The sequence below is a fragment of the Nilaparvata lugens genome, chromosome 11 (genome assembly GCF_014356525.2).
Source record: "Nilaparvata lugens isolate BPH chromosome 11, ASM1435652v1, whole genome shotgun sequence".
Classification (NCBI taxonomy): Eukaryota; Metazoa; Arthropoda; class Insecta; order Hemiptera; family Delphacidae; genus Nilaparvata; species Nilaparvata lugens.
In genome coordinates this window covers 10,222,518-10,239,826 of record NC_052514.1, presented here as the reverse complement: position 1 = coordinate 10,239,826, position 17,309 = coordinate 10,222,518, and the positions used below count along the sequence as shown (strand labels likewise).

At 38.3% G+C, this 17,309-nt stretch overlaps 1 protein-coding gene across 1 annotated transcript in view; it reads right to left on the bottom strand.

Annotated features, from left to right (window-relative positions):
* Nucleotides 1-14,522, bottom strand: part of LOC111061989 (HIV Tat-specific factor 1 homolog) — a 141,296-nt gene extending 126,774 nt beyond the window's left edge. The window contains exons 1-4 of the mRNA XM_039437578.1: nt 14,287-14,522; nt 10,323-10,727; nt 7,697-7,929; nt 5,464-5,605 (exon numbers count right to left, since the gene is read on the bottom strand). Coding sequence (XP_039293512.1) covers nt 5,464-5,605; nt 7,697-7,929; nt 10,323-10,722 — 775 coding nt within the window. The 5' untranslated portion in view covers nt 10,723-10,727; nt 14,287-14,522. The remainder of the gene's footprint in view (nt 1-5,463; nt 5,606-7,696; nt 7,930-10,322; nt 10,728-14,286) is intronic.
* Between the last annotated feature and the right edge of the window lie 2,787 nt (nt 14,523-17,309).

Below are 17,309 nucleotides of genomic sequence, written 5' to 3'. Positions count from 1 at the left end.
TCTAAGAAGGTTGGATTGCATTATAATGATTATCATTACACCACTTTATGAATATTGAAACAGATAACCGGTTGTTTTACTTTCAACAGTACGTTAACAGTGACATTTACTTTCAGTTATAAAGCAGCCTACACACACTGACAATAAAGCTTCACCAGATGTCGTGGGGACGCGGAATCGGAAATGTTCATTACTCAAATACAAGGTGACACACGGGAGACGGACGGTTTTGAACTGCGTAGTACTGAGAGTGCGGCGGTGGGAGGTGGTTGTGGTGGGGATAGTTCTGCTCGACATAAGACGCCATTTTGTTTACTCAGTCACTATGGAGCAGTTGGACTTACAACGTCGATTGTTTGTCTATGACAGTTTCGTGAAAAGTGGTGAGTCTATTACAGCTACGCAGCGATTGTTTCGTGTGCGGTTTAATGTTGGTCGACATGGAGCTGTTCCAAGTCGTAACACAATCCTCAGATGGGTGAAAAACTTCAGATGGACTGGAAACATACTGGATAAGAAGCATCCTGGCCCGATACGCAGTGTAACAACACCAGAAAATGTTGAAAGGGTAAGGGAAGCAGTAGTCAGAAGCCCAGGACGGTCAGCTAGACGTCATGCTAATGAGCTACGAATTAATCGTGAATCGGTTAGACGAATTTTGCATAAAGAATTAAATTCCATCCCTACAAAATGCTCATTGTCCAACAACTTAAGGCAACTGATTTTGCTGTACGCGAAGACTTTGCATACAGAATGCAAGTGATTTTGGGATTGAATGAAAATGCAATTTTATTGATGAGCGATGAGGCTCATTTCCATTTAAACGGGACTGTGAATAAGCAAAACCTGCGTTACTGGGCTCCAGAGCATCCACACCTTATCCATCAGCGTCCTCTACACTCAGAAAAAGTAACAGTATGGTGTGCTCTTGGCTCTGTTGGCATTATTGGACCTTATTTTTTCGAAGAGAACGGGGCCACAGTTACTGTTAATTCGGCTCGATACATTCGTATGCTTGAAACTTTCTTTAAACCAGAACTACGAAGACGAGGAATCCCCTTAAAACGTGTTTGGTTCCAGCAGGATGGGGCAACATCACACACCGCAAACAATTCAATGACAGTTCTTGCACGCATGTTTCGTGGAAAGATTATCTCACGTTTTGGCAATGTTCCTTGGCCTCCCAGGTCTCCTGACTTATCAGTGTGTGACTTTTTTCTGTGGGGGTACCTTAAGAGCTGTGTCTATAACCACAAACCACGAACTTTGGATGAGTTGAAGAATGCAATCATTCAAGAAATTGCTGCCATCCCTGTAGAGATGTTAGTCCGTGTGATGGAGGATTTTGAGAAGAGACTTGAGTCCTGCATTCGAAATGATGGACATCACCTTGAGGACATTATTTTTCACAAATAACTGAAATGACAGGTAATGAGCTTTGTTAACTAAAATGGCAAATAATAAGCTTTGATTTTGTGTAAATAAACATGTATTAATTTTAAAACTGGCTGAGTATTATTACATTAAAATCCGTCCGTCTCCCGTGTGTCACCCTGTATTATGTTGTCACAAAGTGAATTTTTGTGACGGACGTAGAGCCGTCGTCTAATGTATAATTTAGCGAATTTATTCTGTTTTAGAATAAGAATAGGGTCGACTTCCAGATATATCTTGTTAGACTTGTAGTAGTGTATGCCCATCATCACCATCGTCGGCAACCCTATGAATCATCAGCAGCGGATTCATCATAACCAGAAATTTCCAGATCTTGTTTACCACTCTGAGCGTTCTTGTATTTAGTATTGCAGCAGCAGCAGCCGTATCATCAAAACGATAAGCGGCTACCGAGTCGAGTCAGTATCATTCTTCTTGTAATTTCTGGTGAGAAATATTGTTTACCGGCCTGATTTAGTGTAGCAATTAGTATCATTGTCATCATTAGCTGCACCCTTAGCATCAGCACTAGTGGATTCAAACCCTGTCACATGACCAGTGGCGTGATCGTCTTTTCAGACTCCCATTGGTCGGCAATCTCTTTTCCCCCGGCCTCCTAATTTTCAGCGACCCGGTGCTGCTTCAAGAAGACCTGGGAGAGACTCAGTTGTTCGGTGAACGGGTTTGTGTACGGCTGCGTTCCGAGCGGCGCTCCCAATAGTGGTGTACTAGAGGGTTAATATTCTATTCTGTATTTTAGTGAATGGAATATTGTATGTCGAATTGCCGACTGTTTGAAGGTGGATTTTCCTGGGGGATTCTCTGTCCTTGTAGTTTTCATTTAGGGCAGTTGTTCGGTGAACGGGTTTGTGTACGGCTGCGTTCCGAGCGGCGCTCCTAATAGTGGTGTACTAGAGGGTTAATATTCTATTCTGTATTTTAGTGAATGGAATATTGTAAGTTGAATTGCCGACTATTTGAAGGTGGATTTTCCTGGGGGATTCTCTGTCCTTGTAGGTTTGATTTAGGGCAGTTGTTCGGTGGTTGAGCGTGAGATCGGGTCGCGAATCTCCTCTCCTTACGACGTTCCCGATACTAATTATTATTCTATTTTGTGTTAACATAGAATATTGTAGGCCGAGTTCCGGACAACTCGGAGTTAGAACTCCCTTGTGGGTTTTTCTTTCTTGTCAGCTATTTTTCCTAAATTCGTATCACTGGGGGTGAACGTGTTATCCTTGGTTTGAAACCTGTAAGGGATCTCAAGTTTGTGCTACAAATAGTTGAGTGGGAAATTTAGCTAGGCTCCTATAGCAGATTATTTTTGAGGGCTTAATTCTTAAGTCTCGACTCTGTCGCTTCACGACGTTTAAGTTTAGTGCGGGAATTGGTTCGCTATTCTCCGTATTTGGTTCTGCAGTGATTCAGGTAACTGTATGTTAGGACTGGTCACTTGTGTGCATTTCCTCTTCTGCAATAAGGTAATCTCAGTTTTAAGAAGTGTATTTTCCTTATTTAATTTTCATATCATTAGGTGGCCCTATATTTTAACTTATTTAGCAAATTCAGACTTGCTGTAATTCCAAGTAGGAAAAGCCCAATCCTTTTCCTAGAGAACTCAGGTGCAGCTTGAGCTCGTCCTTGTCGAAGTTTCTAGACTGCGACATCCTTTCTCTTTCTCTCTCTTAACTTTCCCTAATCTAAAACCCTTCTTGCTCTCAGGTACAACTTGAGAACGTCCTTGTCGAAGTTCCCAGACTGCGACGCTTCCTGCTCTCAGGTACAGCTTGAGAACGTCCTTGTTGAAGTCACAGACTGCAACACTTCCTGCTCTCAGGTACAGCTTGAGAACGTCCTTGTTGAAGTCACAGACTGCAACGCTTCTTGCTCTCAGGTACAACTTGAGAACGTCCTTGTCGAAGTTCCCAGACTGCGACGCTTCCTGCTCTCAGGTACAGTTTGAGAACGTCCTTGTCGAAGTTCCCAGACTGCGACGCTTCCTGCTCTCAGGTACAGCTTGAGAACGTCCTTGTTGAAGTCACAGACTGCAACGCTTCTTGCTCTCAGGTACAGCTTGAGAACGTCCTAGCCAAAGTCCCTAGACTGCAGCATCCTCTCTCTTTCTTCCTCTTAATTTTTCCTACTCTGTATAGCGCGAGATCTCAGTTCCAGACTAGAGATCGTTCCCGTCGCGGTCCTCAGACCAGCGAGAGGCGTAGGAAACCTTGTGTAGAACAGGATCTCAGTCACAGATTAGAGATCGACCCAGTCGCGGTCCTCAGACCAGCGAGAAGCTTAGGAGAATCCTTGTAAACCTTTCCCCATCCTCTCACAATAGTCGACATACTGACTATTAATTTAAAAGCGTTTCGGACGATTGAGAGTGATTCCCATACCCTTAAGGGCAGTCACAGATTGGCCCTTAATAACCGGCGCGCAGTCACCAGATTAGCGCGGAAATCCTGTTTAGCAGTTTCAGAATTGCTGAAAATCCTTTCGCAGCTGCAGGCTCGCGATTCAGAAATCCGACACCCGAAACCTCATCCTCTAAACTTCAATTATCATAAAATTGAAATAGATATACTATGTTTAGCTAGCAGGTCCAACCTGCTGAGAGCTAGAGCGCAATTCTCAGATTGCGGATTATTGAGCAGATATTTATTTGCTGTAGAGAATAATAATCTTATTATTGGTTCTCTGTTCCCTATACCCTATACCGTATACCTCATACCCTGCACACTATTCTCTATAGCTTACACCCTATACCGGGCCTTATTTAACTACATCCTAAATACTACTAATAACTCCATAGTTCCGTCATACCTTTATCCCATAGCTCTCACCTTAAACCCCATAGAAAAACCACATCCCGGGCTTGCAGGTACAGCTTGCTCGCCGTCAATTCGCAGTTGGTTCAGATTGCGTACTACCTTTATAAATAGAATTATTGGTAGGGATCTGATAGTCAGATCCGTCTCCTTGTATAGGGTTACCTCAAATCTCCCTAACACCCAACCTGAATTCCAAGAGCCGAGGGCCGAATCGGCCAGTAGCGCCACGGGCAAACACTCTTCCCCTGAAAGTAAAAATCTCGCGAAAGAAGCAGAGGGTAAAGAATCAGGATAGAGGGAGAAGTGTAGGTCCGGTATCTCCACCAGTCAGTACGGTCACCGACCCCGACCCATACCCGGCTGTAGCTAGTCCGCGTCGTAGCAATACTTCGCAATTATTAGGAAACCTAGAGGGTGGAATAGGACATCCTAATAATGTACATGGCATTACCAATTCCGTGTTCCCGTGAGAGTTGTGAAAGGTACCATTGTCCCCATGCGCAGCGTAATTTAGCTTCTGAAAATGATTTGAGTTGAACGCATTTAAATTAATCTGTTCATCACGAGGTCATACAGTGTTTTCTCTTCTCCATTAGAGAACAGATGAATTTAGAATAGTTCCTAATAAAAGTTATGACCCTGGATATTGGTGTTTTAAGAGCACTCTGTAGGTGGACTTGTATACTACAAAATTACACAGACTCACATAGTAAACAAATAAATAAATGGTCTATTTTAGTCTGCAATTTCTAGTCTGCGAATAGTCATTTTAGTGTTAAAACTTGATGAAACAACAGTTCGTAATGGATCAAGAAATTCAAGACTAATCAATGTGCTGATGTAAATTACTGAAAGATTGCATTTATTCAAATGCTAATGAATTAATAATTATTAAGCGAAAATCCAAATTAAATGCTGTAAATCACCCCGAAGACTTCTCCTACTGCAAATATTGACAATAGGGTAACAGATAGATGGAAATTTGATGAGCGCTACTTTACTATTCAAAAATATTATTACCCGGTTCGATTCCCGGGCTGACAAATAATTATTGAATAGTAGCGCTCATCGATTTTTCATCTAGCTGTTTACCCTGTTGACAATATTTGCAGTAGCAGAAGTCTTCGGGGTGATTTACAGCATTTAATTTGGATTTTTGTTTAATGGTAATTAACTATTCAATGTGTTGAATTCTTACTCGGTTCCTGGGGTGCTTTCCTTTTTTCAGCTTTCACATCTTTTGGAGGCGGAGATTTTGGTTTTTCAGCTTCCTTAGACTCTTGATTCGGATCCACAAATCCGTAACTCATCTGATATTGAGCTAGAAAATCGTCATCGACCTGTGGAGTAATGCTTCATTAGTGATCATTCACTAGAATCACCTAAACTAATTAACTGAAGGATTACAGGTGTTTAGAGGACTGAACTTGGAGCAACTGAATAAGTTCACTGAAGATCAGCTTTCAGATCAGATGAATTGAAAGCACTAGTGTCCACATAAGAACCAACAAAAATAGAGAATGAACAATTAAAAAAAATATAGCTTTATTCTTTATTCATAAATACAATATGTTTATTCGACAAAGGCTGGCTCAAAAAGCACTCTGGTTTGTGGACTGTATCAATTACATCGAGAACTTTTTGGGGTTGTCTGGCGTCGGGTAGCAAGTTAAACGATTGAAAAGGCTAAGTGCACAATAACATAGGCCTACCTTCATGTCCAAATCCTCCTTGCTTCTAGGATCCCGGGTCCAGATCACGATACGAGACGAGACGACACTTGTAATAAATCATAATAAATCACTTTGCAAAAAAATCGACATTATGAGAAGTGAGCTGTTCGGTTGGCTGGCAAACGGCAACTGGCCGTAATTATGCTATGCGCATCACCCTTTAATTGCCCCCTCCACCACACAACGCCAGACAACAAAACATTCATATAACGTCCGAACATTATAAGTACATTATCTAAATTTGTGGGAGGAAGACTAAAGGTAATCTTATGCTATTCCTCTCCCAAATTTAGATAACGTAACACATCGTCTGAAATAGGATACGTCTTGTAGTTCTATTTTATTTTTATTATTTTATTTATTTATTTACAATGCAAATGACACTAATGTAATAACATTGAAAGATAAAATAATAAGGTAGTCCTTGTGCTATTTTTCTTCCAAATTAATAAGTGACAAAGTCCAAGATAAGGTTAGAATTTCACGTGTACAATTTTTATAAAATTTTAGTCCAAAATAACATTAAAAATATATTTTTAATATTTTAAAATTATAATTTTTAACTATATAATTAAAAATTTTGAATGTAGATGGCTTGAATTAATAAATTAATTACAAATATTCTACTCAGTTACCACTTGTAACGAATAATATTGAGTTATTAAAGAAAATTTGGAACCATTCAAGAAACACAAACTTGTAAACACTAAAGCTAGTTCTTCAATTCACAAAATTTTCAGTCCTCAAATATGTTCGAAAAGTAAATTATCAAATTTAGATGATTCAAAACTAAACATAGAAGAAATATTTCACATAATTATAAATAAAATAGGAATATAAATCTCAGTACCCTTTTAAATAATTTTGTCACAACATGTTTTGGACATTAATGCCATTTTAAATTTTATTTATTTATATGCCATTTATATTTTTATTTATATTAAACGTAGCCCTAAAGGAAATACACTAAAATAGGAAATATCCACATATTAAAAATTACCTATTCCATCTAGGAGATTGCTAATGGAAGAAGCCAATTCCCAACACTAAACAACTGTTTTCCATTATTATTTTTTTCTCATGAAAGTAAAGTTTAATACAGTAAAATGATTTTAATAACAAAGAGAATTTTTCTCAAGTCATTGAAAAAGAGTATGATTGAGTATTATAGTAACCTCCAACTTGATAGATGCAGTTGGTAAGAAACTATTAAGATGAAATAAAAACGATATTGTCAGTTCCACATACAGTATTTATTTCACCTTAATATGGAGAAACTTCACAATATTACTGTGTAAATTTTAGTAAGACGCTTGTTTTTATTGCTTAAATACGTTTTCACACTTAACAAGTGTCGGTCGACACTCTGATTGCCTAATCTCACCAACAATTGATTCAGAGTACAATTCTGAGTGTCGGACGACAATCGGTAGGTGTGAAAACGGCCTATGGGGGATTACAGAATTCACCGTCACGTTCAAGCCATTTTATATAGAACATGATGATTGAGATTATTTCGGACTATATGTAACCTTATCTAAATTTGGGAGAGGAATAGCACAAGGTTACCTTATTTTTCCTGTTCCTATCATTTTGATGATGTACTTATTGTATGAATCAATAAAGAATAAAGATTCAATCTGAATCTCCTGATGAAACAGATAAATTGTAAAAAACACAGAAATTCCAATAACCAACCTTAGGAAACCAGGCATTCTTCTCACGGTCCCAAATATAGACAGTGTTGTCTTTGGGATCTGTGTAGGTGTGGGTATCATCCTCGAACCCATAGCAGCCCTCTGCACTTCCAAAAGGGATGTCATCCTTATTTGGCTTCTCTGCACTTTCCTCGTTGCCTTTCTCTGCTGATGATTTGTCGTCTTTTACAACCTCCCATCTGTTGTTCTCTTTATCCCATTTATATCTCACCTCTGATAAATAAAACAGAACAATTGAAAATAATTTTCAAGAAAATTATACTTGGCTATACAAGAATACTTTTAATTCTATCATTAGTAGGCCCTATTGATTAACTAATAACTAGTTTGAATTGGTTGATTCAAGTCTGAATTCCATCATTGTTAATGGTTAACTTGGATAATGGTGATTAATTGAACAATAGAAAACACTCAAGGTCTATTTATTACAGACAAAAAAGGCTGAATCAATATTGTGTTACTCTCACAATTCCTCTTATAAAATAATGGCAAAGACGCAGAGTGATTGAGTTCATTGAAAAACACTTATTTTTTAAGACTTTTATTATTCAATATTGATCTCTCATATTTATTACATTTTATCGTCATATCTTGCTTCAATTTTTTTTTATCTCTGCATATTTTGTATTACATTGTTTGCTAACGACGTGGTTAAGTGGTAGAGTGGTCATTATAGTCCAAACTTCGCCACGTCAACAAAAATAAACAAGTCATTCTATTCTATTCTAAAATAGCCAGGAGGTATAAAATGGAAAATAGATGGTATTAGGTGATGTTGGTACTTGATACAATCTCAGCCAAGGACACCGAAGGTTTCTCATTGGTGTCTTAATGCAAAAGGAGACTCAAGACTTAATGCTTAGTTGCAAAAAAGTCTGTTACATTTCAACCGTCATTAAATGATACGACAACCAATCAGAGAAGCCTTCTCTCCAAAACGCCTCCTCTTATTGGTTCTCGTTGCATTTAATCATAATTGAATTTTAACAGGCTTTTGTTCAACTAGGCTCATATTACATTAGAACATCAGTTAGTAGTTTCTTGTGTGAAGCCAGCTTGAATACTGGAGTGACGACACCTTGTTGGTATTATTCTATTAATTTCACAATGTGTTTTATTATCCCATCTATGAACTCATATACCGTATGAACCATACTCATATACCATCTATGAACTCAAAATTGTTTACCGTACTATATGTGCTATTGTAGAACACATTTACAGAAATAATGTAGGCATGTAATGAGAGATTATTATGTTAGGAGCCTACACATTTAATAAATTCTGTTTTTCATAATTCAAAGTAGCTTATCTTTGCAGTCCTGTTGAAGAGAAATAGATAAAAAACATAGATAAGAAGGATTAGGATTATGTTTGATTTATTGATGTATGGTTTATTAATGTAATGGAAAGTAATAATTACAAACTATGATAAAGAAAAACTGAAATTTCATGGAACTACGGGTGATGTCACACCAGGCTAGACACGATAAAATTGACAGAACAATGCTCTGACCACTGAGCATATTATACAAAATGTGGGGATGCATCTGGTGGGACATGGTCTCATATACAATTCAATGCTAAAGCCTTTCCGTTCGGTTGTAGCGGTCATTTTGCCTATTCGTGTCCAGTTTGGATTGACATCACCCTACATGAAACAAAAATCCATAGGATTTTGGGAAAGGTATGGCGCAATTCAGCATATCACTATAGTGAGATCCACTACTAGTGAGGCAGTGGAGAAAGATAGGAGATCAACGTTGCCGATCCTCTGTCTTGTCAATGCCTTCTATAGACGGTAGCTGATACAGGCTTATTGATATAATATAGACAGTACATTCTAGTTTAAAATACTCAATCCTATTATATTAAACGAGCAATTTCTGTATTTTTATATCTGGTTATTTATATTTATATCTGGTTATTTATGTTCAACGGATCTCGAAAACGGTTCTAACGATTTTCACGAAATTTGGAACATAGTAGGTTCATGATATAAAAATTCGATTGCACTGGGTCTTATCCTTGGGAAAACTCGCTGAACAACATTAAAAGGATAATTCATCCTTGGTTGAAACATCTGTGGATAGTAAAAAAGTGAGTGAGCGAGTGAAAAATCAAAATATCGCATCCCCGAAATTCATAAGATGACATATAGCCAGCTGTGAAGTATGAACACGATCATTTTAGAGAATAATGTGTTCAGTTTATCAATAAATAAAAATAACGAGCGAAGCTCGGTGCCCCGATATTTATATTTTATCAAGCAAGAAATTATATTTTTCAATAACTTCATACCGTAATTAAGATGAAATATTTTGTTAATTAATAATTAATTCTACATTGCTAAAAGAAGATCTGGCAACAGAGCAAAGCAAGAAAGAGATAGCGCTATCCGCTTTGTTGAATGATAGACAAGGATAGCTAAACCATTGTTAATCAAACACTGCAATTATAACGTAGACCTCACTATAGCAGGAATGAAATTAGACTATCTCAAATTACTTGTTGATTAATTAACAAGTTACTTAATTGTCAACTAACTGTTACTCAATAAGTCAACTTACTTGTTGAGATAGATACTTAGATAGATCTCAACTTACTTGTAGTTTTGTCGACATACGAATACGTAGATCCATCATATTCATAGTCTTCAGGATTTGGTTGGTTGGGAGCACTGTACGCGACCCACTCATTCTTATCTTTATCCCAAGTGTACTGCTGTTTTGTGTTGGGATCAGTGTAATAGCAGACATCACCTACGTATTGCAGATTTTTCTCATCCAATTCAGGCTTGGAGCTATCTTTACTTGGATCAGGATCATCTGCTTTTTGCTCACTCGGAGTTGTTTCTGCTTCAGGTTTGTTAACTTGATCTTCATTAGCCTTCGGATCTACTTCACTAGTTGAAGTAAGTTGAGTCACGCTAGACTTTTCATCAGGAAGATTTTCATCTTTAGATAGCTTCTTAGCGTCCTCTGCTGTTTCGGAAATTTCTTCCATATTTCCTGTGTGTAAAAAAATGTAATGAATTATATAGAGCAATCTTATACTAACACAAGGTTATTAATCATAAACAATTTTATATTTCATTTCAAAATTGTTAGCATATGACAGATGCAGTCATTAAGTTGGTTTTTGAATATGCACTTTTCCTTATAGGGCTACTACAATAATTTAAGAAATAAAATAGAAATCTGAAGTGATCTTTTACAATGTAATATTCAACACTAAGTTTCCACTTGAAAATAGCTTTTGATAGTCGAAACATGGTGGTCAATAGATAATACATTTAAAAAAGGTACATGAGATTTCAATATAATACTTTTCGTTTTGATTTTATTAATTCAAGTTAACATCAGAATGAATTTGGTTCTCCATTAATTTATGACGTTAATGAGTATCTCAGTTCTTTAATCAATTGAAATTACATACTGGTGAACAGCCAAGAAGGAAATTTAAAAGGTCAGCTCATTACAAAATTTGTAGCATGATTTCAATATAGAGATGAATCATGAAGCCTAATCAACTGAAAGTAAAAAAACAATAAGCTGTTATTCATGGGAAAACATTGAATTGAGAAATATAAGCTATTTTTGGAGGGAGGAATAGAAAGAAAGATACCAACTTGTTCCTGATAGTAGCCTATCCTACTCAACTAAACGTGCAAATCATTAGCAAATGAATTCGAAGTATTCGTTACTATATTGCTTAGTTGATTACTATATTAACAGTTGTTATTAATAGTGGTATAGTAGGAGCAATATAGTAACCAATACTTCCGGGGACGCGACAGTCGAGGACTGATTTTCAGTCCTCGACTCTCGCAGTCCGCAACTGTGGGGGCTATGCAAAAATTAAAGAGTCCTCAACTTTTGCCTGGCGCAGGCGACATTCTAAGACTCAGGAGTCCTGGACTGTTGCAGTTCTCAACTGTCCCTGGATTAGCCATGACTTGCTAAATCTGAGGGACCTGGTTTTAATAGCTTATGAAAGATTTCGGCAAGATGGTTCTGGTGACTCAAAGGCAGCTTACTTGAGACTGAGAGATGATTACCGTAATGAAGTTGCAAGGGCACGGCTTGCATACAATGCTGGCATTATCGGTGGGGCACCAAACAAGTGTTTGGCAGCATGGAAGGTGATTCGGAGTGAAACAAGATCATCTGCTCCTGCACGTGTTCCCCACTATCATCGGAGGAGCTGAACAATCACTGGGTGGACTCCATCCAGCAGATTCGAGAGCTGATTGCGGCATCACCAGAGGCATCAAAAACACCACTGGAGCTGCTGGAAGACAACAGGCGACCACCAGCGGCAGCCATTGCTTGGCGTGGAGTGACCTGTGAGGACATCCTCAGGATCTCAAGCAGAATGAAGACCTCAACCAGCAAGGACTTTTACTTTATGTCTAGTGGCTTCTTGAAACGTATAATTGAGCTCATAATTGTCCCACTCACATATTGTATTAACATATGTCTGTCTCAATCTATATTTCCAGACCAGCTTAAATTGGCAAAGGTAATACCTGTGTTCAAGAAGGGTGATAGGGGTGACCCCAATAATTATAGGCCCATTTCAATTTTGCCTATTTTGTCCAAAATATTTGAAATGGTGATAGCTGAGCAACTCTATGAATTTTGTGAGTTGAATAATAATCTGTTTGCAGGTACACAGTTTGGCTTCAGAGTGGGGAAGTCGACAGTGGAGGCTGTTGAACATAGCAAGTTTTGAGAAGGGAGGCCTTGCTGGGCTCACACTGTGTGACCTTAGCAAGGCATTTAACACCCTGGACCATGCTACTCTTTTGGCCAAGCTCGCTTCCTATGGAATTGGTGACAGCCCTCGGATGCTTCTCCGTTCCTACCTGGAAGGACGTGAGCAGATAGTGCTGGCGAATGGTGTGAGGTCTCAAGTCAGATCAGTGAGCTGTGGGGTCTCCCAGGGCTCTGTACTGGGGCCTCTCCTGTTTCTCATAATGATTAATGATGTTGCCCTTTTCAGAGACAGGACTGTGGTGTGTTATGCTGATGACACCTCAATGCTGGATATCAGTGGTGACATGACTGACCTGGGCAGAAAGATGTGTTCTTCTGAGAGGGCTGTTGCAGACTGGTTTCGGGCAAATCTCTTCCTTCCAATAGTGAGAAAACCCAGAGAATTGTGTTTGGCCTCAGGAATGGAGTACATTATGATTTCCCTCCAGTGAAGCTCCTTGGCTTCACTCTGGACCGTAAGCTTTCCTGGGGCGGGCACATTCAGGTAGTCTGTGGCAGGTTGAGCAGGGTGCTGTTTTTGCTCAGGAGCCTGAGAAGATGTGTACCAGAGGCCCATCTCCGCATGTGTTACTTTGCCTTCTTTCAGAGTGTGATGGCCTATGGCATCACCTTGTGGGGTGGTGCCTCTGAGGTAAAAGATGTACTGCTGGTGCAGAAGAAGGCCATCCGGATTCTTTGTGGGGCAGAATTTTTAGCACATTGTAAGCCTCTTTTATGAGTGAAAAGATTCTCACTGTATTCAATTTTAACATTTACAGGTCAGCTATAAAGGCATTCCACAGTGTCCGTACTTTGCCTACCAGGGGTGATGTGCATGATCATGGCACCAGAGGCAGGCTGAGGCTGGACCTGCCATATTGTAGATTGGGGAGGACCCAGAGCAGCCTCATCTACCAGCCAGCTAAAATTTTGAACAAGCTGCCAGTTTCAGCCAGGACTCTGTCAGAGACAGTCTTGAAGAGGAGACTGAGGGCTTTCCTTCAGGAGAACCCCTTCTATTCTATGAGGGAGTTCTATGATTGTGATCCTCAGACTGTAAGTAGATACTTCTTGCATTAGTCTTGCTGCCTCTTCTGCTTGCTGCTTTTTGTGTTTGATGTGTATTTTTGTTCTTGACCTGTCTTATGACAGTTTTTATGTTCTTGACTTGTTCACTTGTGGCCATACTTATGACCACGCCATGAACAGAAACTCATTATTATTATTGTCAATTAAAGTTGAAGAGTTCTGGACTGTCGCAGTTCTCAACTGTTGGAGTACATCACTGTCGCTTCTGTGCGTTTAGAAGAGTCCACAATTGTCGGTGTCCTTGTTTGACATCGACCCATACTTTCCAGTTTATCTATTACTAAGTTCATTCATTAAATGCTAATGAATCATCAAATCTGAAGAATTCATAGGTTGAGTTATCCAGCAGCGGTGGCTCTAACCACAAGACTTAAGCCGCGCGTCTCGAGCGTAGCTAAAGAATTGCACCTTAAGCCAAAACACTTTCAAGCACTATAGTATTATTTCGAGCTCTATAAAAAAAATCGTTCAATAGATCTGAAGAAAGCCCACAAAATTATAAATTACATAACGTAGTTTATTAATTCTCAATAGAAACTACAATAACTGTCATTCTATTGAGTAAGTTTACTCATCTAAGTTATATCACTTTTCATAACGAACTGTTAGTTATTACTTCTTTCAAACTAATTTAGGATGAATGGAATAGTTCAAAGAGTTTAAAAATTATTTATATTTTTAAACTATTCTAAAATGGTTCAAATAGATCAAGTTTACTTACCAGAAAGGCTAGATTGATTCAAATAACCTGCTTCACATTTATTTATTCTATTTCAGTGCAATAGATTTTACGCTAAACTGTTGTGGAACCGTTCAGAGATGAACTATTCTGGTAATTACTGAGCAGTAATTAACAATTTTCAATAATTATATTAATATTTCTGTACACTATCGACGCGGGAGTCAAATTTTTGAGTACGAAATAAAGTGAGGTTATGTCTGTTCAGTGCCATCTACAGTAGTTTCTACACTTTCGTCAATAGTGGCATTGTGACCGACTGATTCTGAGCACAGCTCCACTGAAAGTGACTCTTTGAAAATTCAAACCTGCTTGAATAAACAGTAGACGTTTATCAGTTCTTCGAAGGGTGAACTTTGAGTGTGGGATATCAATATTTTTGTAATAGTTTCTTGTTGAATTGAGTGTAATTGAAACAGAATGTAATTTATATCGAACTATTGACACCTTGTACAATTCAATATCTGAAAACCAAGCTCCTTTTGAAAGTAAAAAGGCATAGGGATGGGAATTCAGAAGAAAATAAGAATGTTATTGGATTTTTTTAATCAAAAACTTGAATCTCATCTCTCATCATCATCCATCGCATTACTCACGCAAAAAAATACTGCTTCAATAGTGGTCCATCACTTTCAATCCTAAATTGAATTTTTCAATCACTGTAGTTTTTTTTTTAATTGAAACGTTTGACTGCTCTCTATGTGAACAACAAACACCCTAACTTTGATCAGTTGGTTGTTCTAAAAATCTGCAAGCTGAGGCCCATGCCAAATCTTACGGTATGATTACATTGGATGTACTTTATACTCAACTAAACTTGAGACCATGAATGCATATTATGGGGAACAAAATCTGGAAAGATTCATAGATACAAGTAGCGACATGTTTTAGGCCGGCCATACACGTTGCGGTATGCCGGACAGGTATTACCTGCGCAGGTATAGGCCTACTGGAGCGTGAGACAGGAGAATAATCGAATTTCAATTCTCTTCACCTGCACAGGTGTGCTCACCTGAGCTTGTGTGTGGGCCGGGACGGTATACCTGCACAGTTTTGAGCAATCATGTCATCTTGTTCGCTCGTCATCGACATCACCCAAACATCCTTCACCCATCCGGTTCACCGTAACGCCCGGTTCACGGTGTGCACAGAGAAGATAGACGAGAAAATTATTTATATACACAGAGAAGAAAATTATTTATTTTTTTATCCTTCTACTTTGTGCGGTGTGTGAGCTCTTGGCTGTGCATGTATACCGGAGAGGAATGGAATATACCTCTCCGGGACACCGCAACGTGTATGGCCGGCCTGACGCTACCCACACTGGACACCACCAGCAAGTGCAGGCAACCAGCAAGGGAGTATTTCTATGGCTCTTATCCAGAATTTGTTTCTATCTGCACGCGTGGTCACACGTGCACTTATGCAAACGTGTTTCCAATGTGATTATAGCCTTAGTTTCCCTTCCTTAAGCTCATTCGGTCATCTCTTGACAAGTTTTGTTCCCAAGCTATTACTTGAAGATTCAAGATTCTTTCGAGATTTTCTCAAAAACAGCTACAACGATTTTGTTCAAATTTATACCTAAAATAGTCATTGATAATCTCTATCAACTGCCACAAGTCTCACATCTGCAAAAATCAGCTCTGAAGAGCTTATAACGCCTATAAATTGATCCCATTCCACTTCATGCTTCAAGAACTGAATGATTTCAAGAGGACCTAGATACAGCCCGCACTAATAATTAGCCACTTTTCTGTCATAAATTTAAACGACTAGCTGTCAAATTTCTTCAATGAATGAATTTATTTACTTGGCAACGAGATCTATCGGCAGGTTTTCACACTGAGTGAATGAATAATTCATTCATTGAAGAAATTTGACTGCTAGTCGTTCTATTTTATAACAAAAAAGTGATTTAATAGCCTAGTAGTTAAAGATTAAAGATTAGTAGTTAAAGTTTAGATTTAATAGTAAGCAGTTTGTGATGGAGTTCATCATTGAAGAATATAATTTTTCGCCCCACTTGGATGTAATTAGGGCTCTATAAATAGTCTTTAAAGTGCCTTAGATGTAATGAGCTGGTTTTCGTGCGTCATATGGAGGCCGAAAATGATTGTTTTCTGACCAGGCCGGTAAAAGTTTTACGGCCCTAGGGCTGTAAAATAAACCTTGAAGTCAGCTGATTCTGATTTGATGTGAACGTGTTTACAAAATGGTTTATGAAACTGAATCAGTTTATGCTTCTAGAATTGAATAAGTATTCTGCAATAAGATACTATCATTTTATTTGGATGAATAAAATACAGATAAGATATATATTATAAACTATTCAAATTCGATTTTCAGAGTAGGATGAAACTTCTAGAACAAGCATTGTTGACGTTGACATTCAGATTGGCCAAAATTTCAAGTGTGCTAAAACAGCTGATCAAAAAACTTTTCATTATTTGTGTTTATTATTCAAGAATCAGAACATTAATAATAATATCATCTTATCGTCATTTGGAAGAATAAAAAGTATAAACTCAACCTCTTACATAATTGAACATAACCTTTTAGGTTATTTAGACAAATCAGAATAAAAATAAAAATACTTGGACAATTTCCTGATATTCAGATTACCTCAGATTTGCTAGAGCTATGACCTTCCTGTTTTGCTTTCGGAAGTGCCTAATAAACAATTATTCTCATATTTATATTGTTTATTTTTCTATGTGGCGAAAAATAACGTTCTCACCATGGGCAAAAATGTTTTTCCGGCTCTCGGCCTACGGCCTCGGACTTGAAAACCGATATCGAGCCGGAAAAGTCTCATTTTCTGCCCTAGGTGCGAAATATACTATTTCAGTCTTGAGGCGAAATAACAGCCCTCTACTAGCTACAAGTTTGATTCACTTCAACGCAATGAAGCAATGCTTCCCATGCAAACTATGCTGACAGTATGAAGTGATTTTCACTGCAAGGGATAGCTCAGTCCAAGTACGTAGTCAAAGTCACAGGGC